This window comes from Umbelopsis ramanniana, assembly GCF_025399195.1.
Source record: "Umbelopsis ramanniana AG unplaced genomic scaffold K450scaffold_73, whole genome shotgun sequence".
Classification (NCBI taxonomy): domain Eukaryota; kingdom Fungi; phylum Mucoromycota; class Umbelopsidomycetes; order Umbelopsidales; family Umbelopsidaceae; genus Umbelopsis; species Umbelopsis ramanniana.
The window spans coordinates 41,532-68,840 of record NW_026252159.1 but is presented as its reverse complement, the minus strand read 5'-3'; the positions used below and the strand labels follow the sequence as shown (position 1 = coordinate 68,840).

The 27,309-nt window shown below is 43.1% G+C and overlaps 13 protein-coding genes across 13 annotated transcripts; 5 read left to right on the top strand and 8 right to left on the bottom strand.

The window, feature by feature from the left end:
• The first annotated feature begins 482 nt into the window (after positions 1-482).
• K450DRAFT_258979 (uncharacterized protein) lies at positions 483-3,121 on the top strand. The gene is made up of 9 exons (XM_051591932.1): positions 483-499; positions 565-753; positions 822-1,701; positions 1,765-1,875; positions 1,939-2,019; positions 2,083-2,373; positions 2,457-2,549; positions 2,609-2,680; positions 2,744-3,121. The coding sequence occupies exons 1-9, from the start codon at positions 491-493 to the stop codon at positions 2,812-2,814; spliced, it is 1,797 nt and encodes a 598-aa protein (XP_051441022.1). The 5' UTR covers positions 483-490; the 3' UTR covers positions 2,815-3,121.
• On the bottom strand, positions 2,457-3,694 carry K450DRAFT_283858 (uncharacterized protein). The gene is made up of 3 exons (XM_051593491.1): positions 3,376-3,694; positions 3,191-3,312; positions 2,457-3,119 (listed from the first exon to the last, which is right to left on the bottom strand). The coding sequence occupies exons 1-3, from the start codon at positions 3,657-3,659 to the stop codon at positions 2,911-2,913; spliced, it is 615 nt and encodes a 204-aa protein (XP_051441021.1). The 5' UTR covers positions 3,660-3,694; the 3' UTR covers positions 2,457-2,910.
• A 709-nt stretch (positions 3,695-4,403) lies between these two features.
• On the top strand, positions 4,404-4,891 carry K450DRAFT_275126 (uncharacterized protein; the record flags this gene model as incomplete). The annotated part of the gene is made up of 2 exons (XM_051593156.1): positions 4,404-4,451; positions 4,523-4,891. The coding sequence occupies 2 exons, from the start codon at positions 4,404-4,406 to the stop codon at positions 4,889-4,891; spliced, it is 417 nt and encodes a 138-aa protein (XP_051441020.1).
• Positions 4,892-6,199: 1,308 nt separating this feature from the next.
• Positions 6,200-8,024, bottom strand: K450DRAFT_258964 (uncharacterized protein). Its single transcript, XM_051591931.1, has 8 exons — positions 7,862-8,024; positions 7,485-7,786; positions 7,269-7,406; positions 7,145-7,175; positions 7,036-7,087; positions 6,894-6,973; positions 6,617-6,808; positions 6,200-6,540 (listed from the first exon to the last, which is right to left on the bottom strand). Exons 1-8 carry the CDS (start codon positions 8,007-8,009, stop codon positions 6,449-6,451), a joined length of 1,035 nt encoding a protein of 344 aa, XP_051441019.1. The 5' UTR covers positions 8,010-8,024; the 3' UTR covers positions 6,200-6,448.
• A 41-nt stretch (positions 8,025-8,065) lies between these two features.
• Positions 8,066-9,172, bottom strand: K450DRAFT_258959 (uncharacterized protein). Its single transcript, XM_051591930.1, has 3 exons — positions 9,078-9,172; positions 8,820-8,982; positions 8,066-8,739 (listed from the first exon to the last, which is right to left on the bottom strand). Exons 1-3 carry the CDS (start codon positions 9,121-9,123, stop codon positions 8,124-8,126), a joined length of 825 nt encoding a protein of 274 aa, XP_051441018.1. The 5' UTR covers positions 9,124-9,172; the 3' UTR covers positions 8,066-8,123.
• Positions 9,173-9,381: 209 nt separating this feature from the next.
• On the bottom strand, positions 9,382-10,817 carry K450DRAFT_202385 (uncharacterized protein; the record flags this gene model as incomplete). Its single annotated transcript, XM_051584685.1, has 4 exons — positions 9,382-9,773; positions 9,840-10,098; positions 10,217-10,656; positions 10,805-10,817. The coding sequence occupies 4 exons, from the start codon at positions 10,815-10,817 to the stop codon at positions 9,382-9,384; spliced, it is 1,104 nt and encodes a 367-aa protein (XP_051441017.1).
• An 841-nt stretch (positions 10,818-11,658) lies between these two features.
• K450DRAFT_258956 (uncharacterized protein) lies at positions 11,659-13,964 on the top strand. The gene is made up of 3 exons (XM_051591929.1): positions 11,659-11,896; positions 11,974-12,132; positions 12,209-13,964. Exons 1-3 carry the CDS (start codon positions 11,669-11,671, stop codon positions 13,748-13,750), a joined length of 1,929 nt encoding a protein of 642 aa, XP_051441016.1. The 5' UTR covers positions 11,659-11,668; the 3' UTR covers positions 13,751-13,964.
• K450DRAFT_258954 (uncharacterized protein) lies at positions 13,939-16,018 on the bottom strand. The gene is made up of 8 exons (XM_051591928.1): positions 15,877-16,018; positions 15,736-15,824; positions 15,361-15,670; positions 15,139-15,295; positions 14,937-15,077; positions 14,722-14,869; positions 14,604-14,660; positions 13,939-14,532 (listed from the first exon to the last, which is right to left on the bottom strand). The coding sequence occupies exons 1-8, from the start codon at positions 15,973-15,975 to the stop codon at positions 14,127-14,129; spliced, it is 1,407 nt and encodes a 468-aa protein (XP_051441015.1). The 5' UTR covers positions 15,976-16,018; the 3' UTR covers positions 13,939-14,126.
• Positions 16,019-16,266: 248 nt separating this feature from the next.
• On the top strand, positions 16,267-20,570 carry K450DRAFT_275119 (uncharacterized protein; the record flags this gene model as incomplete). The annotated part of the gene is made up of 6 exons (XM_051593155.1): positions 16,267-16,905; positions 16,987-17,238; positions 17,317-17,689; positions 17,768-19,863; positions 19,936-20,271; positions 20,343-20,570. 6 exons carry the CDS (start codon positions 16,267-16,269, stop codon positions 20,568-20,570), a joined length of 3,924 nt encoding a protein of 1,307 aa, XP_051441014.1.
• Positions 20,571-20,802: 232 nt separating this feature from the next.
• Positions 20,803-22,383, bottom strand: K450DRAFT_258942 (uncharacterized protein). The gene is made up of 5 exons (XM_051591927.1): positions 22,262-22,383; positions 22,078-22,186; positions 21,549-22,003; positions 21,398-21,480; positions 20,803-21,320 (listed from the first exon to the last, which is right to left on the bottom strand). Exons 1-5 carry the CDS (start codon positions 22,281-22,283, stop codon positions 21,036-21,038), a joined length of 954 nt encoding a protein of 317 aa, XP_051441013.1. The 5' UTR covers positions 22,284-22,383; the 3' UTR covers positions 20,803-21,035.
• A 38-nt stretch (positions 22,384-22,421) lies between these two features.
• Positions 22,422-23,024, bottom strand: K450DRAFT_258939 (uncharacterized protein). Its single transcript, XM_051591926.1, has one exon. The coding sequence runs from the start codon at positions 22,915-22,917 to the stop codon at positions 22,513-22,515; it is 405 nt and encodes a 134-aa protein (XP_051441012.1). The 5' UTR covers positions 22,918-23,024; the 3' UTR covers positions 22,422-22,512.
• Positions 23,025-23,458: 434 nt separating this feature from the next.
• K450DRAFT_258934 (uncharacterized protein) lies at positions 23,459-25,524 on the bottom strand. Its single transcript, XM_051591925.1, has 7 exons — positions 25,109-25,524; positions 24,915-25,039; positions 24,736-24,827; positions 24,559-24,675; positions 24,041-24,494; positions 23,749-23,967; positions 23,459-23,668 (listed from the first exon to the last, which is right to left on the bottom strand). The coding sequence occupies exons 1-7, from the start codon at positions 25,431-25,433 to the stop codon at positions 23,510-23,512; spliced, it is 1,491 nt and encodes a 496-aa protein (XP_051441011.1). The 5' UTR covers positions 25,434-25,524; the 3' UTR covers positions 23,459-23,509.
• Positions 25,250-27,309, top strand: K450DRAFT_258926 (uncharacterized protein). Its single transcript, XM_051591924.1, has 7 exons — positions 25,250-25,621; positions 25,690-25,868; positions 25,928-26,067; positions 26,134-26,434; positions 26,500-26,604; positions 26,675-26,852; positions 26,926-27,309. The coding sequence occupies exons 1-7, from the start codon at positions 25,432-25,434 to the stop codon at positions 27,210-27,212; spliced, it is 1,380 nt and encodes a 459-aa protein (XP_051441010.1). The 5' UTR covers positions 25,250-25,431; the 3' UTR covers positions 27,213-27,309.

Below are 27,309 nucleotides of genomic sequence, written 5' to 3'. Positions count from 1 at the left end.
TACTTGGCATATATTGCATATCTTAATTCACAAAAGCTGTTCTCGAAAGCCACAGCAATTTATGCCAAAGCACAACAAGAAGTTCGAAACAGAGAATTATTTGAACAAGAGTATCAAAAGTACAAGGATGGAAAATCTTCAGAGCAACGAACCGTTTTGGGAGAGCCATCCAATGATGACGAAGATACTGAAATGATAACCACATCAGAATAGACCTTGCGATATTTGCTTCTTTCATTCTTTTTTTTTTGCTTTTTCTTTACGTTGTATTTGTTGTTTAAAAGTTGCATCACTCACAAGCACTGCCTCCCTTTTACTTTACATAAACACCACTCGCATTCACTCTCAAACGTGTATATCCGTCTAACTCTTTGTACATTGCAACAACAGTGTCCGTTTGCATGGAGGTATTCAAAATTTCACAGTCACACTGAAATGACTTTGCGAGATCGCCAGACACGACAAGCCTTGAACTTTGTGATCAACAGCTATGTCTTGGGTAAGTTAACGCGCGTTCTTGTACGAACCGACATTCCCATTGTCTCTAACACGCTGCTATATTAGAACGACGATCTATCCAGCATGCTTCCGACATCGTTCGGCAAGAAGACGAAATCTGCCACAGCAGCACCTGCCAAAACCGGTGAGGACGACACGGATTGGGATGCCTTGCGAAGCTTTATGCCCACTTCCTTTGGAAAGCAAGAGAAGAAGAAAAATGTGTCTTCTTTTTTTGAGAAAACAAAGCGTGAGGTATGTATATATATGATACTGTATGTAACGACCACTGTGTACTGACAGGCGTAATTGAAATACCACAGGACGTCGACTCCGAGATAGTGCCACAAAAACGACAACGAGGCAACGACAATGATGCGGTAAAAGTGGAGAACGATCACCTGAAGGCAAATGACAATATCGACGATGATGATGACAGCGATGATGATAGTGATGATGACAGTATGGACGGTGATTTAGCCCAGGATCAAGAGCTGCCTATATCCCACGAAATCCAGCTAAAGGATCACCATAGAACTGTTTCTGCTCTTGCGCTCGAACCTTCTGGATCTCGATTGATTAGTGGAGCGTACGACTATGATGTGAAGTTCTGGGATTTTGCTGGAATGGATGCATCCTACAAGCCCTTCCGAACTATTGAACCAGTCGGTGGACACAAAATTCACGATCTGCATTATTCCAATACCGGAGACTCCTTCCTGATTATCTCTGGATCTGCTAGAGCAAAATTGTTCGACCGTGATGGGTATGAAATAACGGAATACGCAAAGGGTGATCCATACATAAGAGATCTTCGCAAAACCGATGGTCATATTTCAAGTTTAACAAGTGGAGCATGGCACCCTCACGAAAAGAACACCTTCATCACAGCATCTCAAGATAGTACGATCCGAATTTGGGATGTCGAGAACAAGAGAAAGCAAAAGGATGTTATCATGTATAAAAGCAAGGAAAGAGGCGGAAGAACGATCGTCACGGCAACAGCATATAGTAAGGATGGAAAAATGATAGCAGGAGCCTGCCAAGATGGAACCTTAAACGTTTGGGCTTCCAATGGCCCATTCACAAGGGCAGTGCACTCACTTGAAAATGCACATGTCAATGGTACGGAAACCTCATCGGTAGTATTCTCAATGGACAACCAGACGTTCGTGACTAGAGGTGGCGATGATACTGTAAAAGGTAATTACTGTCAATATGTGTTCTGCGACTTTAATGGCATTTCTAACATACGTCAATATCCAGTGTGGGATCTTCGCAATTTTAAGAAACCAGTTTCTGTTGCCAATGATTTGGCCACTATCAACCCGGAAACCAATGTAATCTTCAGTCCAGATGAGAGATTGATTCTGACCGGTGAGTAGCATTGCACCCACTGCTATTTATATAACTCTGGAGCGAAAACTAATACTTTAACAGGTACTGCGGTCAAGAAAGGAGAGGGCTATGGTAAGCTTGTCATGATGGACCGCGATACCCTTGAGATTCGTCGCACTATGAGTAAGTATTATAATCATGACCATATTAAGTGAACTCGAGGTATACTGATGACCATTTCTTTAGGCATCACGCAATCCAGTGTTGTTCGCGTTCTCTGGCATGCAAAAATCAATCAGATTATCACGGGAAGCGCAGACGGAAACATTGGTGTCTACTACAGCCCGACGGCTTCCGTTAGAGGTGCCAAGCTATCTGTTGTTCGTGAACCCAAGAAGCGAGCTGTGGATGATTACGAAATTGATCGTCCTATTATTACCCCACATGCTCTTCCCATGTTCAAGGAGGAGAGAGCGAGAAGCACCAAGCGCAAGAGAGAAAAGCTCAGAAACGATCCCAAGGCATCCAGACGACCAGGTACAGTATCGATTCTTGCACAAGTCAAGGAATATATATGACAAAGTTGCTGACAATGGATCATTTAACCTTCCATCCTATAGAGATGCCAATGTCTGGCCCTGGAAGAGGTGGACGTGTTGGTACCAACACGCAACAGCATGTTATTAAGAGCTTGTCGAGAGATACCACTAGAGGTAAGTGTCATAAAACTTAACGCGGCCGGCTGAAATGAAACTAACGGCTTTCATTCTAGATGAAGATCCAAGAGAGGCCCTCCTGAAATATGCTGCTGTCTCAGAAGACGATCCAGTTTGGGTTGGCAAAGGTAAGCAATCATAAGTCTAACTGGATTTATACTTCATTTCTAACTCCTTCGTCAATCTTACAGCATATCAAAAAACACAACCCAAGGCAGTCTTCGAAAAAGATGAAGACGATGATGAAGACGATGATGAGTAAAGATTTCTGCATAGTCTTTGTACATTAGTATGTTTAAAAATAGCCAAATTACATATGTAGTATAAAAGAAATTCAAAACCGAAATAGAACGGTACGCTATCGGCGTACATACATCACAAACTCGTACTCTAAGCCTTGCCACTCCTGTCGTCCCATTGGCACTTCTTCTTCTGCAAATGCCTCGAGTTCATGATGTTCTGCTCTTCTGAAGACGGCTTCATCAATTTCAGGGAAAAAGGAGTCGCATTGGATTTCAGCATGGATGACTGTCAAAAGCAAATGTGTGCACTTTTCCATCGTGATGGCTGTTACATGTATATAAAAGTTAGCATGGTCTAGCTGTTAGTTAGCAGTTACAAATCAAATTGCCACCAACCTTCGTGATAAATCATTGATCCTCCCAATACAAATACACGAGGATGGTTTCGTTCAACTACAGACAATGCTTCTTTAAACGAAGTGGCCAGCGATATGCAGGACGATCCATCATTATTGTGACTACACGTTTCTGCTATTAGCGATATATCATAGTCTTCTACGCATTGGCACCAGATAACTTACACAGGAAACGTTTTTTGTCTTGATATTACAACATTGTGTCGCTGTGGTAAATGCATTTCCTTCACAGGTACTGACTGCCATGTAACTCTACCAAGAAGCACAGCATTCATTTTGTGAGAGGGCTGAGCATCTGAGGGAAGTTTTGTTGTTATGCGTTGTAACCAGGCGAGATCCGCAGGAATGCTTGGCCAGGGCAGATCATTGTTCAAGCCGATTCCTCTATTTGGCCCTAGTATGGCAGCTACGACGATAAGTTTCGGATCTGAATCCCCAGTGATAGTCATGGTGGGTACAGGAACAAGCGTATACGAAGTGAAAATCCGCTCAATTGTCCCACGCTTAAATTGTTGCAATTAATGGCGCCATCCTTTTTCGCAATTGATTGTGTTTCAGGTTCATATGATAGCATAATGTAACATTGACGTTGAACCATTAGAAAATATCGACTTTGATGCATCTTAAAAGACCCAAAAAGAATATAACTAAGAAGGAGGACTAGGTCATGTTGTGAATGTTTGTCTACAGTATTGCGTTGGTCGCAATCTTCCGTTATAGCATGTGACTTTGTTCCTAAGTGTCCTCTTGAAATGAATGAAATAGATGGAGATAGAACGACGACTACGTGATTCCTCGAAACACAACATCGAGGGCATCAAAATTGACGGGTTGTCGCGCAAAATAAAAGGCAGTTTGTTAACTGTTAAGTCTGAGCTGACTTTGTCATCGACATGTTTTATAATCAATGATTTTTAATACTGAGGTCAATGCATTTAAGGAATCTCATTTCTACCAATTTACAACTTGTCAAGAGAGAAGGATTAGACTTGACTGCTATTGCGAGAGCCATATTTAAAAAAAGTGGTGGAGCAAGTTGAAGCATGCTTGTGGATTGATCGTCAGAAACTGGGCGGTGTATAAAATGGAAAAATTAGGGTGACGTCGATCTCTTTTTTGTAGTTTGCGCTGTTTGCCGAGTCCTTCTATGGACTGCCTTGACCTGCTCACATATCATTATTACCTACAATAAAATGTTCAAAGGTATACATCACGTTGCTATTATTGCAAAGGACTATGAGGTAAGCGTCTGAAATACTTGTAGAACTCATTCTGGATACCTTTCTTTGCGTCTAACTTCTAAGGGTAATAGGTCTCCAAACATTTCTACATAAACACTCTTGGGATGAAGATCATCTGTGAAACGTACCGAGAACAACGTCAAAGTTATAAATTGGATATTCAAGTAGCAGAAGAGGGAACACCATCACAGATAGAGCTCTTTTCGTTTCCCAACCCCCCATCTAGACCAAGCCGACCCGAGGCTGCTGGACTTCGGCATCTATGCTTAGCAGTTGAGGACCTTGACAAGGCGATGCAAGAGATCAAGGCGCGCGACGATCGAAACCTAATCGTATTTGAAGACGTTCGAGTAGATGAAATTACTGGAGAACGCTTTGTATTCTTTGCAGACCCCGATGAGTTGCCAATAGAGCTTAAGCAAGTTGGTAGCTCATGGTAGACTGCTAAATAAAAAAAACTCGTAAATTGGGATTTGATTGCGGTAACTGGAAAATTCATCAGCCATTGTCATTAAAGGCTTGAGGCACTCGATTTGGAGAGGATCCACCTTAACTGCAAACTTGTTCCCGCGAATTTATTCACATTGAGCACCAGTGTTTCTTCTTCTCCCTTAACTCTTTTCTCTCTCCACAATTGAATCTCGGTTGTCATTGACAATGCCTCATTACACATTCGCAGTTGCGCTGTCAACGCTATTGGCGGTTTATGCTTTACGTAAAAAGTCTCTATCGAAGGATGGTGCCGCTGGTGCCTTCGCGCTCGGTATGGTCACATTTTCGTCGAATTACTGGCTATTTACCGTCGTCCTGCTGGTATTTTTCCTGTCAAGCTCAAGACTCACAAAGGCAAATTTAAATTTTCCTGTTTCCATGCAGATTTGCCACCCTACCCATACAATGCTCTTACATTCCATTTCTATTTAGATTAAAGCCGATCGCAAAAGGTTGTTGGAAGAAGATTACGAGAAGTCGAGTGAACGAACAATAATTCAGGTCATTTGCAACGGCCTCGTCGCTGGTATTGTCGTAACCATGTATCAAATGACTTTCGAATCCCAGAATACCTTGACCTGCTTCGATGATGATAAATGGAGTACTGTTCTCATCTGGACGTATATTGGTCATTACGCTTGTTGTGCTGGTGATACGGTATGTATGCATTTACCATGCCGCATGGGTTTCACATTGAACGCGCGGTTGACCAAGTGACACTAAACATTAAATTGCATTCCGATATAATCAAGTGGGCTAGCGAAATCGGTATTTTGAACAAGACATGGCCTGTCCTTATTACCACATTTAAACGCGTACCCCCGGGCACCAATGGAGGAATTTCTCAGTTGGGACTATTGGCTTCATTCGCTGGAGGTGCCACTATGGGATTGGCTGCTGCGATTACATTAGCTTTTGAGCAACGTTGTCATGGTTTCGCGTATGAAATAATGCTGGTTGGAGCTGCAGCTGGATTGGTTGGATCATTGGTGGGTGTCACAATATGGAGCACGGCTTAGCCGCACAGTCTTCAACTCTAATTTACGTATATGTAATACTTTGTTTTTAGATCGACTCCTTACTTGGAGCTACTGTCCAACGTACTCTGTATTCCAAAAAAGAAGGCAAAATAGTCGGAAACGCATCGGATGAGAATGTCACCGTCATCAGTGGTATAGATATCTTAGACAACCATCAGGTCAGTGTCCTCAATGATCTATTTCATATCTTTGTGGTTCATTTTAACTGAGATTTTATCCCCGTTCATAAGGTCAACTTTGTGTGCTCCGTTATCACAAGCGCACTCTGCGGATTAGCAGCATGGTACATTTACTGAATGGCCGTACCCAACTTATTATCGCCTATATTTGAATACTTTTTATGTTTATTACATCCTGGAGAGAGAAAAAATAACATGAAAACACCCTCCAACCTTCGTTTGATTCAATTGTTTCTTATCACAATAATACACCACAGTAAATAAACCCGAGTGAATAAAGCATTGACTATTCTCGCTCCGTCTTTCTAATCTTACTTTCGAGGTAATTCATGACAGAGTCTTTAGCCGTACCCGACGTATACGCATGCTTTGAATGACCTAAAGGTTGAGAGGGTATTTTAAAAACTTCAACTTTCGGAAAAGGTACCATTTTTAGGCAAGTGTGGCAACTGACCTGCTGAAACGCATGGACAGCCCGCATCCTTTGTGTGATACGGCAGGTCCTTGTCCAACGACTCTTTTGAAGCAACCCAGTCTCGGGCATTGCGATCGAACCATTCGATGACTGGCTGTCCTTTGATACTGGATCGGCTATGAACACTGTCCGTTAACGCCAGTGCCGTCACGCGATGAGTGAAATCGAACGCTACAGATGACGTGAAAATGTGTAAATGTGCCACCTCAAAAAAAAAAAAAAAAATCTTGGTCCCCTCTCATTGACGTTGGCTTACCATTATGAGTTGCAAGCAATGTGATGGTATGACCGCCGTAGCTGTGAGCTACTATCACTATATTTTCCGCTTTACTCATCCTACCAATTTTTGGAAATTGAGTATTCATCCGAATCGAGACAATTGACGATAAAGAACATACTTGATGAAGTTATCCCAAACGTACTGGCAGTGGTGCTCCGGAGTTTCGCTACCTGCAGATCGTCAGTCGATTGCTCTTTCTTTTGCGCACTGGCCACAATAAGCCTTACCTTCGATCGTCATGCTGCCCAACTTTTTCGACTTTTTCCATTTAGCCGAATTGCGACTCAATGATTAGGTACTTTGCTATTTTATAAAAATATGCCAGTATCGAGCTCTCATATTGTTACTTACAAACGATAAGCCTCCTTCGCCTCCGAAGTCCATACCATCACCATCATCAAAAGAAATTTCATTGAGGTTGGGATTTAGGATCATTATTTCCCAGCCATTTCGTTGCGCTCGTTCGATATAAGGAAACATGGTTCCAAGCTATTAAGCAGATTTATAGTACGAGTGTTTGAGTTCTCATTATAATGCCGTGTGCATATCATATAGTAAAAGATTTACCTCCAGAGATTCATTCATGATGACTGCTCGGCTCCATTGACCTGGTCTGACAACACCAGAACCTTGTATTAATACCAACAGCGTATCTGTTGTAGTGAGAGCACCTTTAGACAAGTAGATATGGCTCTTCGGTGTATTGGCATCGTCCGCGTCCACTCTAAGTGGAACGATTGTGCGTTCCAGTCCGTATTTCGACACAAGTAAGTCTTCAATGTAATGTCCTATGCATTTCCCTAGCGCCTCATAGTGCCCTTGATTATAAGCTTTGTCCCCGGGCTTGACATCATATTGGAAAGGCTCGTCTACAAATAAGTGAGTTAGTCACATAAAGCAGACTGTATGGTGATTTGCTTCACACTGGTTGAGTTGACAATTACCAGTGTCGATCTTTCTGAGTTGGCCATTCTCGTTGAAACGGTACCCAAAGCCTTCAACGGTGTTTGGGAAATGCTCATGGCCCAAGTCTAAATCACCGTACGTATCCAGACTGAAGAATGAGCCAAAGAATCCTTTAATGTATTGCATGGCTATGAATTATACCACTTGCAAAACGCACACTCTCTTTTATGGCACTCCGACCATACAAGTGACAAAATTCCATAGTGATTCTTTTTTATTTAAAATTGAAAGACACGCGCCTTAAGATTGCTCTTCGGTTGATGCACCAACATCTAACTGCTTAAGCAATGAGTCAATTTCGGCAGGTTTATACAGGTTATACTTGACAGCGTTGTCCACGACTTTAAGGGTAGCAAATTCCACTGAAAAAAGACAAAAACATGAATACCTTGTCATAGTCGCTCGCTCGACCATCGTGTATAAAGCGATCCACTTACCCTTTTCACTCGTCAATGTCGTGCTATCTATGGTTTTGCTCAAAACCTTTATCGCAAGCGCCTTTGCTTCTTCCAAAGTCATGTCCTCCTTGTAATCCTGTTTCAATATACTTTGTGCGCTCGAGTTGTTGGCTCCTATGCATGTTGCTTTCCAGCCACCGTAGTTGCCAGAGGGGTCAGAGTGATAGAGCTGGAGACCGTGATGATCGTCAAATCCGGCAAAGATGAATGAAACACCAAATGGACGCAAACCACCTCGTTGAGTAAATCTTTGCTTAAAATCGCACAAGTTTTGAACCAGTTGCTCGACAGGAATTTCCTCTCCATATGCAAATAGATATTGCTGTGCTGCCAATCTCGATCTGTATATCAAACTATTTGCATCTGCAGTCATACCAGCAACACCACAGATAATGTTGCTAAAGATGTTTCATTAGGTTCAACTCTTTCATACGGTACTACTAATATATTTCGTCAATTGCGACTTGCGTTTACTTACTCGCTTAATTTGTAAATCTTCTCCGACGATGAAGATTGCTCCAACAACTTGCTGGTCACCTTTTTCTCGGCAGCGATGACAATGCCGTCCTTAGCCATAATTCCAAGTGCTATTCCCGCGAGGGAGATAGATTCCATGGCATATTCAACTTGGTAGAGGCGACCTGTACACAAAAATGGTAAAGATTGGTCAAGGTGAATTTTGCTGAACATGCAGGTGTTTACGCTGCTTCATAATGGTTTCCAAACAGTTACATACCCTCTGGTGAGAATACTGTTGTGCGTGAATCGTATCTTCGTGCCATTGTATCGGTTGTTTGCTGATTTACTTGAAAAGAAAGATCTTTGGCAAGGATACACTCGTCTCGTACCTTTGTCTGACTTACGATTTAGCAGTACGCGTACTGTGACGTCGTCGAAATTTTGTGAGTAAAAGTTGTCTCCTCAAGCCCTGAGTGCTCCGACAGGCTTGGTTCCAAGCGCGCTTCATAGCCTTCTCAAAAACATAGTATCCAAAAAAGCTGCCCTCTTCAATTAATAAACCATAATTTATTTTGAAATTCTTATTTACTTCTAGTGCTGTTTGTAGTTTTGGAACCTGCTTGAGAAGTGGTAGAATGTGTCACAGGGTGTGTTACTGATGATGAGGTGGCATTGATAGTCATAGTGGTGGAGGGTTTCACAGAAGGTGTTGCTGATGATGAAGAGACATTCGTTGCATTGATAACTGTAGTGAAAGGATGCTCTTCATCGTGAACCATCCAATCCTTCCAGTCATCTCTTTGATCATTAGGAATTATAGATAAGGCGCTCACATCGGCACCTACCCATTTCATCATATCCTCGGTCGCGTAGTTCTTTACAGTACAATTCTCGAACGAGATACGGTTGATAGGTCCGCTTTCTACCAAAAGATAGTCAACATAAGACACAACAAAGAAGTCCAATTGACATGCTGAACAAAGCACAGTTAGCGTCCAGTTTTTTCAAATATCGCCTTGATATATTCATATTTACTTACATCCAAAGCTGTAACTGTCATCATCAACTCGGACACATCCATTGTGTATCAACCCATTGCTCATTCTGACGCCATCCAATTGCGATAGATACATTGTTTGTCCATATGGTAAATCGTTTGCCGCAATGCTCACAAATGGTGCTAAGTTTTGTTTTCGACTACCGTAGCCGAAGAGATTTTTTTTTCTGTTACGTCCGCCTATGACCTTGAAGCTATCCTTTATATCGACGTTGATCAGTCGGCCATCGTTGAGTAAGCACTTTAGGAAGACATTGATTAGAGCTGAAAATTATATAGCATTTTGCCTGCTACAATATGACATAGTATATAATGATATATATTTTTTAAAGAAAAGGAAAAAGCTATAATTGACTTACAGTTCCTTCCATCGTGCATTTTTCAAAAGTATTGCTAGAAACAGTTGCGATAGTTTCATTTTGTAGAGTGGCCAGTCTTTCTTCCTGTTCCATACCTAACCATACTCTTTCTCCATTGTTCGTTTCATCCCAACTATTTTCTTTTGAAATCCAATACTGAGTGAATGGTACCGTTTTTGAATAACATCCTGGTATTCCTGCGGGTAGAGGATTCGACTTTACAGAAGCTTCTTCTAGAGTCGGTTTGCTAACTTGTGCCTGGGCTAATTTCGAGTGACCTCCTCTCGTAATGGATGTTGTATCAAGACTTTGATGGCTTGAACCTGATAATTTCCAGGCCAGCTTACTAGTGTAACTTGAAGCCAGTGATATTCTGTGTGTATTTGCATTTGCTGGTACGGCCGCAGCAGGCAATATGGCACCTGTTGAAGACAGAAGCACTAGTAAAGCAGTAAGTTTTTGCATAGCGATAGAAAAGAACCTCATTCTCCTCTATACCATCCATTATATTCAAAAGCTAGCCACTATGTAGTCTTAAAATATTCTGTTATATGGAAATAAATGTGTTTAGCGCGTCAAAGGTCATACCGTTTACACACATTTTATTTAGTGCCAATGCCCATGACGATTTTTATAAATCATGTACATTTGACCACAATATAAGAGGAGAGAGCTTGACATTACTTCGGCAATCATGAGTATGTTAAGCGTAGCGAGAAAGAAAGTCAACCGTTTAAGCTGACAGAGAAGAAAAAATAAAATGGACGTTCTAGGTGTTTTTGAAAGGCAATCGTTAAACGCTTTATGTTGGATGAAAATGCAAACGTAGAAGACTATGCATGCCCTCCCTGAAGGATCATTGGTACTCCTAGCCTAACCAAGGGTGGTTTATGTCGCATCCTGTTCATATGGCGGGATGAAAAGGACCTCAAGAGAAATAAATTATGTGATACATCAGGAATATCCATCTGAAATTTCGAACTGAAGGTGATGCTCACGCTTAATATCATCAGGAAAATACTACAGTAGGTCTGAAATTTTCAACACGGGAGAAATTCAGCTATATGACAATCAGTGCTGAGAGAGAGCGTCTTGGATACGTAAGCTTTGAACAATAGTTAAAACACGTGTGCTCAGCCATTTCATCGCCTCTTACCGAAGTGGCAAGCTGCGCATTCTTTGATTCTTGCTACTGTAGAGTAAAAGAATATTGTTTAAGATGATGCTTTCCACGTAGTGTACTTCTCCTACTTTAAAGAAGGATATTTCAGATCAGTAATATACTGACTGCCGTAGCGGACGCGAAAACGGCGTTTCTTGCAATTCTGAGCGGCTGGTGCCAGACCATGAATGGTGTGGCGGAGTTCTTTTTTTAGAACAGTTGGCTGTGTCCAGTTTATTGAGGTGCACAGGGTACCTGGCCCAATTTTTCGTTCGTTTGCCACCTTTCCAATGTTCTCTAGCAATTTGTTTGCTATTGCAACATCATTGCTTCTGGCAACCTTGCCGTCGTTTAGTTTAGCACAAACTTCGGACCCGTGTGCAATCGTAGCTGGCAAACCCATTGCAACCTTCGCCGAAGCAAAGGCTTGTCTCGAATACTTTCCTTACAACCACACCATTGCTACCGAAACTATCGACATTGTTCGCAAAATCACGGACGATTTGTACATTTTCAATGTGAGATTCATTTTTAAAACCGCATGCATTGCACCCGTCTCCAATTCCATTGAAAATGCTCACATGTTTGCCTACAGGAAATCGCTGCTACCCCGCCAAAAGTAGAAGGGTTGTCTATCGTACCTGTTAACATTTCTAAAGCTCTCGATATTATTCAAAAAGAGCCATGGAAGTCAGATAGAGCCTTCCAGGACGCTATTGCGCTGATCTTGGACAAAGTCCACGACGCTCATCTGGTAATTAGCCTTTGCCTTTTATTTTTAGCACTACGCGAAATTTTTCGGTTTTTAATTAATTGATTGATCTATTTAGGTTTATTCTCCACACTGCTATCGACAGTTCATCTTTTGGCAACCCATCCAACTCAATTCTCTCATCCGCGACGGTCGTCAAATTGTAAACGTCGCTTATGTTAAAGATGATCTATGGGCCGACGCCAAGAAAGAATGGACTGACTGCGAGGTCACTCATATCGACGACGTCAACGCCATGGAGATGGTTGTCAACTACGCTGTCAACAACAATGGCGAAAGCAAGGATGTCAACACCTGCTTGAACAACATCATGAACAGCAAAGATTACTTCCATGGATGGGATGACGGTGCTGATGACCTTGGCTACCATCGTTTCCTTCCTGCCCAAGAAAGTCACAAATACACGCTGCAATGTCCCAAAAATGGCACCAAACCAGAACAAGCTGACTACGATGAGCCTATTACTGTTACCATCCCTTGGGTTGCTCAGATCCCTACTGGATTCTCGGATGCCGATACATACTGGGATTCCTTCTGTTCTGTCCATACTTCAGCTTTGAGCAAGCGTGGTCCCCTTTTCGAACCTACTGTTCAAGAGAATCACATTGGTCAAGCATTCGATTTCAGCGAAAACTCCATCGGACATACCACCAGAGACTACACAGAATTCCTTATTCTTGACGGTGAGGATTCTGATGTTGGTCTCATCGACATTCAGAGTTTTTCTGTTGCTAGCGAAGACAAGGAGGCCTTTGTTAAGAACTTCACTCGCGGACTTCAAATGTTTGCAGAAAAGAATGTGAAGAAAATTATCTTTGATTTCTCTGGTAATGGAGGCGGTGATGCTTGTGCTGGTGAATTCTTCATCAATTCTTTCTTCAGCTCCACACCCGACTACTACTCTGATGTCAAATATTCCTCTCTGGTCGATAACATGGTTCAGAAGGCTTTTGATATGAAATCCACAAAATGGATGGACTATAAATCCAACCATACCCAAGACGCTGATTGGTACACAAATCCTGTCACCTATAAGCGTGGTAATACCGATGTCAAGTTCTCTCAACCCGTATCTCTTAGCTGTGAATCTTGGAATTCAGCCTTTGCTGGTAACAATGCTTTTAACACTTCACGCTGGAATGCCGACGATCTTTTGATCCTCTCTGATGGCCGCTGTGGATCAACTTGCGCCATTGTCGTGTCTCGTCTCCGCTTGATCCATAATGTTCCTGCTCTTGGTCTCGGTGGTATTCGCGGAAATCGCATGCAATTTGCTTCCTTCCCAGGTGGTGAAAGCGAGCGTTTGTCCTCTTTCTTGATGGACCTTCAGTCTCTTGATCTGCTCGATGATCCCAAAGCTCCCAAGCCATTCCCTGAGCGAGCTGATATGGGATGGACATTCCGTGAAGTCTATCGACCCAACTTACCCGATACTAAGTTTGGCGATGAAGTCAACCTTTTGGAATACAATAATGTCGCCGCTGACTGCCGAATGTACTATACCGATGAGAATGCTTCCGATCCCAAGAAGCTTTTGCATGAGGTTGCTGCTCTGGTCAAGTCGGGTCAATGCCCTCTTGTTCAGAATGGTGGTAAATAAGCTATACTACCTTTTACAACATACCATTTTTGTTAGTGCATTATTCCCCCACATTGCAGACATCTCACTACTGCAGCTCATTATTACAATCTTTTGATTTTCAACTTTTTTTATTTTCAATCACATTGTACTGTACACCGCTAAAGTATTGTTTGGCTTGTAAAATTACGATCGAAATAACATATTTTATTTTGAACCTAACGCAATGTTCTGTATGGGATTGAGTGTGCTGCCTTGGAGGTAGAATGGTACATAGTTATGGAGCTGACGATCTCCTCTGGAAAACCCTGCATACATCATAGTGACAAAACGAGGTTGGTATAACAAGGTGTCTAAATATGAGCGGTGAATATGCTTCTATTGCGGGTGGCAGACTCTACCAAATAAATCGTTGGACACGTCCTATTTCAGAATCCCAAATAAAGCCTTTATGCAAGAACATCCAGATCGTCCATGCATTGATTGATAGATAAAGTACAATAGCGAGACCATTTTTGAATTTGCTGGGAACCTTGATATGCACTAGGAAAATGTATACTGGGATGATGAAGTAACGGAACTCCAAAAGCGGAGAAGGAACCAGTGTCAACGCAGTGGCTGCTGAGAATGCAAGCAGAAAGAGAACTGTCACGGATGGGGCGATTGTGATGTAACAAAGCCATCCGCACGCCATGTAGATGGGCGTAAGGAGGTAGCGAACGCTCCAGTGCCTCTTGTACAGCTTTCGCCATAAATAAAAGCTATAATGTCGGTTATCTGCTAGGAGGTATGGATGCTCATAGCTTCCAACAAAATAAGCTTAGTGGTATTTCAAAGATCGTTTGCCATGCATGGAAAAGAAAAGACAGCTTACGTATAATTATGAATGAGGTACATTATTCCTGAAGCAATGGCAGCCGCAGAAATAAACCTATATAAGCCAGAATAAGTGCCTCGCAAAGGGACCTGATGGCAATCTGCAGTATGCTTACCAGCTAAGAGAAAGTGTTTGTAGTTGTTGCATTACGCGCTTCATTATTTTGGAATCTACCATGAATGGTAGGGCAAAGAAAGTGAGAAAAGAAATAAAATAGAAAAGTTGAGGGAAATGCAGTCCAGCTACATGGGCACTATGGTCGCCTGGTGAAAAAGTGGTTAAGTGAAAAGACCGCATGAAACATTGATGTATAAAAACGGGGTTTCTTACCCAAAACGATTCCCTTGTTCCAATATATAAAGGATGCGAAAGCACCTATGGAAAGAATAAAAGTTGAAAGTCGTGGAATCAATTGAGGCAACTTGGTTATAGCCAGAATTACTAGTGATTGCACAGACTGCAGATACTGGGCTATTGGGAAAATAAAATTAATAGATCTTCTTATATTTCCCATTTCTGATGAATGCTTTACCTATGGACGTAGCCTTATCTACCGAGGGATTATAGAGAGCTTGGGAGCGGTCATCACTTTTTTTGTTCACAGCAAGTATATCAACGGCCGAAATCCCTGCAGTGAAAATCAGCCACACTATATTGGTCTGTCGAAAGGCTAGAGACACCAAAGCAATCTGTGCCATACATAGTCAGGTTAAATGCCTAGACGATGGATACATATAAGGTGGTCATATCTTACCAGGCCACTACTCCAATATCGACGCTGCTTAGCCAGTAAGTAGGAGAGAAGAACAAAAAACGTCGATCCAGTATCGGTATAATATAAGAATGTGTAGAACAAAGATACAGGAAAGCAGCCGAGAGCAAGCGCGTACAGGCTCAAACGCGCGGATTCAATGCCTGGATGCAAAACCTTGAGCAATCTTGACACTACGACTAAAATTCCGGTGGCAAAAATTATATTGGTCCCACGTAGAATCGCTGTCGTACATAAATCTTGCTGAAGCCATTGCATGAAAGGAGTTAATATGCTGCTACTGATTACATAGCTTAGAAAAGAAGCAGTTTCAGTACAGGCCCATAAAGCAACAATAGAGATATTTCATGAACTTACAGCCCTGGAGGAGTGGTTATCATAGGATCCCAAGTCCAGTAGTCTCCATTGCAATATCGCTGTGCCTGTGGTATGTGAAAGATCTCGTCCTAATTTCTGTCAGATTATGCAGGACGGCGGCGGGATCTCGAGACATCTTACCATGTACGGGTCTTTGACTGTAGCATTGACTATAGCAGCTGTAGCCAAAAGCAATGTAGCATAGGCAATGACAGCGACGGGCCACCATGCTGGAGACATGTTAGACGCGGTATTATTTGGAGATCTCGGCCTTTTTCAATTTAAAGTTGTTGAGCCTCAATGGCGCGTTTCCTCTCAGTCGGATCAGGGTTAGGGCATGTCCAGGCAGTTCTGACGTGTCATTGGCAACCGGTCTTGTCGGAGTGAGTAAAAAAAGGTGGCCAGAGAAGATCAGGCGTACTTCCATCATCTGCGTTTCCTCATCTGCACTCTTCAGATCTTTGTTGTTTTGTCAATCTCTCTCTCGGATACCGGCTGTTAATCTAATCGAACCCTCTTGGCTAAGTAATCATGGACACATCTTTCGATAACCAGCAAGCCACTCAAGAATTGACTCCTTCTGCCAAGCTTGCTTTGATGCACGCTCAAGCTGCCCAGGATCAGGACTCTAAAATAGAATCGGTTACTACTCTTTCTTCAGGTGCTCTTTCTGGAGATCTCTCCGTAGGCGAGGCTTCCGAGGCTCAGGAAGCCGAGGAGGAGAAGGAGGAAGAGGTCGCTGAACCTGTACGTGAACCCGCCCCCAAGAAGAAGGCTGGCCTTGATCTGAACTCGGAATCCGCTTTCCCATCCTTGTCATCTTCTTCGCGTCCTGCTGCTGTTTCTGGATGGGGTGCTGGTAGTGCTGCTCGTTTGAAGCAAGCCTCCCCTACTCCATCCGGCGCCCCTCATACCCCTGCTACCAAGAAGGTCCGCAACGTTGTTACTGACACTTTGGAACTTGCTCGCGAAGACCAAATCGCTAACCAACCTAACAAGCCTTTGGGCTTCAAGAGCGCTGCTGAATCCATCAAGCAGGTCATGTCAAAGACTAGTACTACCATCAATGCCTCTACATCCCGTGCTGGTATCATCACCTACCTGATTCAGGGTAAGGAAGCCGATGTTGCAAAGGCTAAGCGTGAAATCCTAGCCAATTTGGCCGTCAAGGTATGCATAACGGGATCAAAATTTGGCGTAACTTGGTTTTCTTGACACCTTTTCTCATCAATATTTATTTGTGATTTTTAGTTGAATGTCCAGTTGGAAGTCCCTTCTTCTACTCAACGTTTCATCATTGGTGCTAAGGGTGCTACTCTCAAGCAAATCCAGAACATTTCAGGTACCCGTATCAATGTCCCCAAGCGGGAAAAGGCCGATTTAGAGCCTATTGAGAATGATGACGAGGATGCTGAGGATGTTCCCGTCTCCATCTCCATTGTTGGTGATGCCGAGGGTGTCAAGATTGCCAAGGCCGAAATTATGAAGATTGTTGGAGAAAAGGTAGTTTTATATCGTCCGCAAAAGAACCCATCCATAGTTTGACTACAGGCAAACTCACATTCCCCGAATCTTTTTTAGACTGCTACCCAGACTGTCAAACTTAACAACATCGACTCTCACTACTATCCTTTGATTGCTGGCGCTGACAACAAGAAAGTTAAGGCTCTTGCTGATGAACTCGATGTCAAGATTCGCATCCCTACTTTCAGTGTTGTTGCTTTGGTTGAAGCTGATAATGATAACGAAGAGCAGGCTGCAAACAAGGCCGAGACTTCTATTGTCATTTCTGGTGACAGAGAAAAGGTTCAACAGGCTAAGCAGTCTATCGAGAAGACCTATGCCGAGCTCGAAAGAGTTTGCGGTACTGTTAAGTTCGAGATCAACAAACGCCAACACAGATTCATCATCGGCAAGAACGCCGTCAACTTGATGGACATTTTGGAACAGACTGGTAAGCAACAATAGCAAGATATAGCATGCAGATATTGTAATTGCACCATCTAAAGCGATTTTTGTCATCTACCCACAGGTTGTACCGTTGAACTTCCCTCGTCTACTGATGCTTCTGAGGAAGTTGTCATTCGTGGTCCCAAGAATAAGCTTCCCAGCGCTATGGCTCTTGCATTTGAGAAGGCCAACTCTGTTCAAGTTCAAGTTCTTGACCTTACTCGTGTCAACAAGTCTGCTGCCGACCAACAAAAGCATGGACAAAACCTTTTGCGCTACTTGACCTACGGAAGTAAGCTCAAGCAGCTTGAGGCCGAACACGGTGTTCAAATTATGGTTCCTCGCGGTTCCATTGCTGAGCAAAAGCCTGTGCTTGAATTTGTTGGCAAAGAGGAATCTGCTGTTGAGAACTCTGTCCAAGCTGTTGATGAACTTGCTCGCTCATTGCAAGTCAACTACTTTGGCTATGCCGACATTGAACCCCATTTCCATCGTCACATTATTGGACGCAAGGGACAAAACATTCAGCGTTTGAGCGAAGCCCATGCCGTTAGCATTATCACTCCTGATGAGAAGGAGGAGAGCAGTGAAATTCTTCTTGTTTTCGAGGGCAAGGCCAGTGAACTTGAAGGATTGGATCAAAAGGCAAAGGACGCAAAGATTAAGGAAGCTTTGGATGCTGCCTCTGCTGAATTGAGCAAGATGGCTGCCGACATTTCTGACTTCACCTCCAAGACTATCAAGGTTCCTGCCAAGTTCCACGGAGCCATCATTGGACCCAAGCGTACTACTTTGAATGCTATCATTGGATCTGGCGCTGATAACCAAGTTTTCGTCAAGTTTGGATCTGCTGCTCCTTCTGGTGACAAGCCACGTAACGCTGATCTTGCCGAGGATGCCATTGTCATTCGTGGTCCTACTGAGGAGGTCAACCGCGTTGTTCAAGAAATCAACCGTGTTCACGAAGAAGCCAAGCATGAAGATTTCCTCAACTCTTACGTGACTGAGTGTGTCATCCCTGCCGAATACTCTGCCCATGTTATTGGCAAGGCTGGTGCTAACATCAACAAGTTGAAGGATGATCTCGGTGTCAAAATTGATATTGAAGATGGCAAAGCTAAGTCTGAGGGCACTCCTGCCAAGGCAACCCCCAAGACTGATAAGGTCAAGGTTACCATCAAGGGTATTAAGACCAATGTCGAAGCTGCCAAGGACCGTATCATGGCTTTGATTGAGAGCTTGGCTGACAGAACCGTCACCAGCTTGAGCATTCCCCGCCAATATCACAAGAGTCTTATCGGTACCAGCGGTCGCTATGTCAAGAAGCTCGAAGATAAATACAGTGTCCGCATTCAATTCCCCCGCAGTGACGCTTCTGCTGATGCATCTGATGACAACAGCAGTGAAGTCTCAAGCGTAGCTGACAAGTCTTCTACCGATGAAATCACTTTGAGTGGTGGAAAGAAGGGCGTTGCAGCTGCCAAGGCTGAACTTTTGGAGCTCTATGAATATGAGGTTGAGAACAACAATGTTGCAGTCTTCACTTTTGACGCCAAGCACCTTCCCCACATTGTCGGTCGTAACGGTGCCAAGGTCAAGGAGATCAAGGATGAAACCCAAGCTAGAATTGATTTCAACAAGCCTGTTGATGGTGTTGTCACCACATCTCTCCAAGGTACTAAGCAGAGCATTGCAAATGCCAAGAAGGCTATCTTGGAAGCTATAGAAGAGTTGGATTCTCAGGTCACCGAGACCATCAAGGTCAATGCTGAACACCATAAGCGCTTGATTGGTGCCGGCGGTAGAAACATCCGCAACATTGTTGTTGAAGCTGGTGGCTCTGAAGACCGTGCTGCCAGCATGGTCCGATTCCCAAGACCTGAAGACTCTGTTCAGGACGAGATTGTTTTGAAGGGTGACAAGGAGATTGTCGCTAAAATTCGTGCCAAGTTGGAGCAACTTGTTGCTGATGAAGAAGCTCTTGTCACTGTCAATGTTGATATTCCCCGAGATGAGCATGCCAATCTGATTGGCCGCGGAGGTTCCAACTTGAAGGCCTTGCAAAAGAAATACAACGTTAGAATCGACTTCCCCAAGGCTGGTAATGCCTCTTCCAAGGAACCCGTCACTATTGCTGGTTTACCTGAAGACTGCGAAAAGTGCAAGGCTGATATGCTGGTAAGTTTGTGTAGAGAGAGAAAAAAGTACCGTCAAAGGTAGTAGACATTGACCTCATGTTATCTTTTATAGAGCAAGGTTCGTGCTACACAAGAGATGCTTATCCCACGGAAGCATCACGCCGCCGTTACTGGAAGCAATGGCGCTACTTACCGCAAGCTTCGCAACGAGTTCAACGTCGTTGTTGATCACAAGGGCGAACCTGAGCCAAAAGCCAACAAGAAGACTGGTGCTTTGAACGGCTCTGCTGCTCGTATTGATACGACTGAAGGCAGCGACGACTTCAACTTGGAAATAATAGAGAACGAAGGCAGCAATGAGGAAGGTGACATCACCTGGGTCCTCAAGGGTGACCAAAAGAACATCGAGAAGGCTCAAAAGTACATCAAGAACCTCCTCAAGGATGCTGTAAGCAATTTTTCTTCATGTAGACTTTGCGGCTTTGTTCAATCATTAACCGCCATTTTTCCTTTTCATAGCACAACCAAACCCACACTGGATACCTCACTGTTCCTCAATCCATGCATCGCTACATCGTTGGTAGACAAGGAGCCACTATTTCCCGTATCCGAGGCGAGTCTGATACCAACATTCTCGTTCCCAACAAGGACGGAGACGTCGTGGTGATCACTGGTACCCGTGCAGGCATCGCGATGGCCAGAGATTTAATTTTGGAAGTGGTCGATAAGCCAAAGAACCGAGATTAGATCATGTATTTTTCTCCTCTTTAAAAAAAGTTTCTATTCTTTTGTCTCCCTCTTTGTGCTATTTTGCTTGACCTTCTTTTTCTACTTCCTTTTGTATCATTGACTTTTATTGCGCACACTGCTGAAAATACAGTAACTCCATAGTTGTACTGTTAGACATTTTTGAAAACAAAGAAATGCCCTGTTTGATTCTATAATGATGTGAGTAGGGTACCTGCATACGCGGCATTGTGGGCATACCTTGGAAGGGTTGGTAGACTTGTTTTCTTGCCACTATTGGTAGGCCATTTATTGAATTCCATTAGGTTGATAACACAATATACATGATTTGTATTTTTTACGCCATGGTATCAACAGTGTCACTATTACTTTTTTTTTTATTTCAATAACTTTGTTTTGTTTGATGATATACGCGCTAAAAACGCGTATTTGGAAGGGGTGGGGTTGCTACAAGCTAGCTTGGGTTTACTGAGACTTGGCGTTGCGCTTGACTTTCATGGCCTTATAATCTCCAGTGAAAGGCAAGGCAAGCTTCATGATTTCAGTAAAGACGTTCCAATCAAGTACCTTAGAGAGAACAATCTTCATGATCACGGTGATAGGACCTTGGTCAGCAACAACAACCTTTCCAGCATTGCGGCAGATAGTTTCAGCAATCACAGAAGGAGGAGAAGAAATTTTTTGAGCAGAAAGAAGGGCAGACATCTTTCCGGCGTTGCTATAAAAGTTGGAGTTGATGGGTGAAGGGTGCTATAGAAAGAAAAAATATGAGTTCGTCACGCACGTTTCAAGGCGTTAGCATTTACCGCAAATTTTTCAACACATACCACAACCAGAACATCAATCTTGTCTTCGGCGGTCTCGGCAGCCAAAGAAGCGGCAAACGTAGTGAGGAAGATCTTGGTGGAAGCTAGATGAAAAGTAAGAGATCTCGCTCGCTCTATAGACAATATTCAGACATGCAAATAGAGAACTCACAATACAAAGCGCTCATTGGGTTGGGGATAAAACCAGCACTGCTAGAGGTGAAGGTGATGAGACCTCTCTGACCCTTCTCGAGCATTCTGTTAAGGAAATAGTGGGACATGATAACGCCGGAAGTGACATTGGTGTGATAGTTGGCCATGTTGCGGCCGAAGGTAATATCAGCGAAGCATCCAGTGGTAATGAATCCAGCGTTGTTGCAGAGAATCTGCACATCAATGTCGGCGGTAGCTTTCTTGACGGCATCCATATAAGCTTGACCATCGGGAGTCGACAAATCACATCCAACAAAACGGAATTCACGTGAAGGGAATTCCTTCTGAATCTCGGACTTGAAGTTGACGAGAGTTTGGTCGTCAAGAGCAGCAACAACAACGTTCAAACCTTGTGAAGCCAATTTACGAACAATGGCAGCTCCAATACCCGACGAACCTCCAGTAACCAATGCCCTAAGAAGAGAAAAAAGAAAAGAAGTCAGTCCACCCCGCCATTTTTACGTGAAAAGCCATGTAAAAGAACCTACCATTTGGCGTTGTACTTTGTTTTCAAGTTTTGCTCGGGGCAACCATACGCGGCGTAGGCAACCAGGGCAAGGTAAGGTACAACCGCGAGGAAGCCAATCCAGAAAAATACTGTACAATGAAAAGACGGATGATGAACATCCAAAGAGAATGATGCGTTTTGGGTGCAAATGTGATGTCACTGACCGGAATAGATGAAAGACAACATGATGACAGGTTTTCGTTCTGACGGTTTGGCAAACTTTCATCTCCTTTGAAATTTTGAACCCCCGATCCTGGCTCTTCCATAAGCAAAAGTCAAAAAATCCTTGCCACCAAAACAAAATGAAAAAAAAAAGATAAAAGTTGCTTGATCATCAATCAACAATGTAATTTTGAAGTATTGCAATTTTTATTTGAATATGTGTACAGACTAGCGCAAGTAGATAATTGGCTGTTCAAGAGTGTAAGGATTGCATTGGGAAAGGCGGATACATTGGCAGCCCTTGGTCTACAGGCATACCCATCATGTGAGGTTGATACATCATTTCTTCGCCAGGCATGGGCATAGCATAATTAGGCACTGAGGCGGGAAATACTGGAGAGTAGCATAAAGGTGGAGGAGGTGGTCCGTGACATGGATAATGAGGAAAACGTTTGTGTTTCCGTCCAAGCGTTGACAGAAATCGATGAATCCGCTTTGGAGGAGGTGGCATTGGTACGCCGACGGGAATATAATATGGGACATAAGTCACTGTCGGTATATGATAATCATCGTATTGCGGTAGTACTTCTGGACTCGGAGACTCATTCATTTCGTCAAGCTTTAAGACTTGCAGTTTAGGTGAATTTGAACGAGACATGGCAAGAGATAAAGATCGAGAGAAGGAGAAAAAAAATATGAAAAACCAAAAAAAAAAAAAAAGAGGCGGGCGGGTATATTGGCAAATAGGTATGGTGTCCTCTTTATGGTAAGACCTTGCGGCTTTGTTTTCGTTACTGGGGGGTGGGACCTGACGCAGGAAAAAATGCCTTCGCTGCAACCTGTCTGGTTAGGAAGAATATAAACAAAGGAATATGGATTATCACTTTCTGACGCAAATGATGGATAAGGCTATCAAATCATTTCGAAAGAACTTCTTTCAGATGCCGTCCATGCTGGGCAAGAGACTAAAGGAATACGCACGGTCACCTGGCATAAGGAGCCTCATAGTTGTAAGCAATCCAGGTTTGGTCAGTGGCAGTTTTCAAAACCGTAACGTACGTAACCCGATCTTCGACGTTCCGATAGCTCCTCCTATCTTGGAACTCGCAACCGACTTTTTTTTTCGTCTTGCGTTACAACAAACATAAAGCAGAGCCCGTGCTTCTATCTCATAATCATCATTTGCAATCACACAAGGTTTTTCGTGGTTGTGGGGTGGTGGTTTTTATTTTCCTTGCCATATTCATCATCTAGAGCATGACCAGGCCAACTTTATGGGGTTTAATGTCACGACATTTCCAGTTATACAGGTAATAATTAAGATAGCCATCACCAGGTCCAAATTTAAGATCATCTATGAACATGGAATTGTCCATCAAATTCAATGCGTTGAAAACATCAAAGTCGGCCTATATTGGGTTAAGAAAGGAATAGAACAACATGAGAAAAGTAGATAGAATTTGCGCCGAATTACATAGTATACACAAACCTGTTTCGCAAGAACCAAAGCGTCCCGCATTAGCTCCGTTAATCTCTGTTTCGTATATCTTGCAGTATCGTAGCTGTCTGCAGCTTCTTTCTCCGGGATATCGATTGCATAGTAAAACATGTAGGCGGCATTGAGACTTTTGTGTTTATCATTTCCTATGACAGATGAAGGCAGTGTGTAGAATGAAAAGAAGTCCGTGATTTTATGGGTCTTGGTGTCCTATAGAAAATCAATCATCCAGTGAGTATCTCATTTCTCAGCACGAATGCAATACATAAAGAAAGGCATTTACCTCCACTACATAACTCCAAACCACCTCGGGAGTTGGCGCAAGCCAATGACGGACGTCGTCATCGGTTTCAAACACAGGGGCAACATCAAATTTGCTGAGATACTTATTCAAAAGCTCACGAACTTGTGTAGCATCTTCAGGTTTCATCTCACGAAGACCAGGGGTGGACGGTTGTTCTGCGACTTTGAACTTTTTGACCATGGCTGATATGGTTGAGTTTCTGGGAACACGAGAAAAGTTGCATTCTACCAACTTCTTGGGATTAAGCGATCGATGGTAGTATCTGCAAGTAGCAATGGGCGTAGGTAAAACGATGCCACCTGTATAGGCAGCTTGAAAAACACCTTCCAAGTGACTACGACGGGTAATTTCTTTGATCAGGACTGGAGCCAATCGCTTGGAGCGAAGTTTCTTATGGACACATAGATAGTTGATCTCTGTTAGATGATGAAGCCTAGTAATTTCAAAATGTTATAACCATGAGCGTGAAGCAGTAACCAACGTATTACAGTACTCACGTCTTATGAGATCGAACGGCTGCAGGAATACCGCTGATGAATGCGACTAACTTCTTGTTGGAGCTGACTCGTACACCGACGTGCCATGATTTTCTCCAACCAGGAGGCTGTAGAGCCCTGATCTGGCATTAATATAAAGTTGGTTTGAAGTGGGCTTGGGTTTGAGCATGCACTTACCACTTCAAAAATGGAGCAGAGTAATCAAACCTGAATTGCGCGTCGTCATCCTCCACGTAATTCATTGTCAGCAATTGGTACAACTCAATAATCTAACCAAGGGTGTAATAATTTTTTGTCAAATTCAGTAACTGGAACATTTTCCTAATGCACAAAGATGGATAAAAGTCGTTTCATACCTGCTTGTCATCTTGAATGTCCACTTCACACCACTCAAATTCTTTAGGCAATGGGTAAGGCTCTTGCTGTACTTGATCCCGAGGCACCGCCGGGTCAATAGGGCCTTCTTCCGTTACATCTTCGCCTATAAATGTTGCTCAGAAAAATGCTGATCTCACTATGTCATCAACAACCGTCGTGCCTTTGCACTCACCATGCTGAAGAACAGGCTGGGTGTTCCAGAATTTGTGGTCGCCCATATCTTTTCTTCCTGATGCCTTGATGGCTCCAGTCTGTTCCATATTGGAAAGTGCTTGAACCATGGCTTCGATTTTCTTTCTCATTTCCGCCTCCTTAGCTGGATCGATCTTCTTTTCCTTGATGGGTTCGCCTTTAGCTAAAGCCTTTTCTTGACGGTGCTGTACCTTGCTAGCGATCTTGTCGACATCCTTTGCGAGCTTTTCAAGATCTTTTTGAGTGATCTCCTTTGGTGGGGCGTCAGTCGCCTTGGCCTTTCCTTTGTCCTTTTTAGATGGCATGTTGAAGAGTTCGAGTTTGTCCAGTCACTGTGCCTGGAGTCCCATTTCGTCATCCGAAATTGTTCAACCCGTTGAAAAAAAACGTGTCACAATTTTTTCATTTTATAGCAACTTTTTTGCTTTCTGGCCCCCCATTCACTTTCAGATCATGCGTTATTTTACAGGCGATGAGAGCGGATTGGTCAAATGTAGGTTGATAACGGGTTTAGTTCAATACTAGGAAGATTGAAATTGTAACCAGTGTGATGTATTGCAGCTATTGTCTTCCCGGCTCCTGTAGACGAAAAGAGGGTGAAGAAGCAAAAGCCAGCCGAAGAAAACGACGAAGACAAACAAAAGGAAGCCCCAAAACTCCAGATCAATGTTTTCGGAACAGTTAGCAAGGATGAGGGCGTTGAGAAGATGGCTTGGGCGGTCATTGACGACCAGAAACAGGTACCAAACTGTAGTTTGGCATGCCCGGTGACATACATTATACTAAAATGTCTATGCAGCTGATTGTAGCGCGCAAGAACGGCAAGATTCAATTCATGTCTCCAGAAGATGGGTCAATAATTAAGGAGATGGTAGATGAGAATATTTGTGTTGGACCCAAAAAAGAGGGATCCTTCATTGGACTGTCGTTCAAGGACGGGTAAGTCCTTGCCATTCACTGCGGAACTGGTGTCAATGGCTCGTTTATATTAACATTTAACAATAGGATGCTTTTTACCGCATCATCCAATGGACAGATATCATGGACAGACATGAAATCTGACCCCAAGTCCACAACTGTCATTGCTTCCCTCGGCAAAGATCTCACCTGTGCAAGAGTACACCCAAGCAAGAGCCATATCCTTGCTGTTGGAGGAAAGGAAAGGGAGCTGACTGTGTATGACATGAATGTCTTGAGCGGCAAAGAGGAGGATACCACGCCTGCACCTACAAACACAGAAAATAGCACCGCCAAATATAAGAAACAGAAAGAATCAAGCAAAGGGCAGCTTTTTCAAGCAAAAAATGTTCGTGATACAATCCCCGAGTCATTGTTGTAAAAAAATCTGATGTTAATATCTTTTCCTTTCAGGTCAAAAACGATTATCTCGACTTGCGAGTACCCGTATGGATTACCGACCTTCAATTTGTAGACGAGGAAGCGAATCGATTGGTCACTGCAACCCATTACCATCAGGTATATATAATTTTGCCAGAGTCTTTACCATGCATGTTATTTTTCAGTCATTCATCATCTACTATAATAGATTAGAGTGTACGATATCAAAACAGCCCGCCGACCAGTCCTTGACGTAGAAGTCGGCAATAAGCCCATAAAACGAATAAGCGTCGGAATCAATGATAACCAAATCCTTTATGCAGACACCACCAATGATTTGGGAGCCATAGATATCAAGACCGGAAAGATCGTGGCTCAATACAAAGGTAATTCGGATACATAGGATTGGAAGTATCCTATCTATAATGATTAATACTAACTTACAATGTTATATTATAGGGTTGACTGGAGCAGCCACAGCATTTTGCACAACTACTGACAACGCAAATAATTCCAAAATTGTCGTCAGTGTCTCACTTGATCGTTTCTTGAGAATACACGAAACTACCTCCATTCACCGCAAGCTGTTGAACAAAGCCTATCTTAAGCAACGATTAACAGCTATAATTGTAGATGAAGACCATTATGTTGAGGAGCCAGCCAAGAAGGATGTGGATGAAGAGGATGATGCATTATGGAATAATATGACTGTTACTTCTAGTAAACGGAAAAACCGTTCTTCATGATGTACATAAAAAAAAATTGTTCGGAGCGCCGTATGTAATAATGCAAGTCGGAGCTTAATTATCATGACATGATTTGGAATTTTTGACCCGGACGACC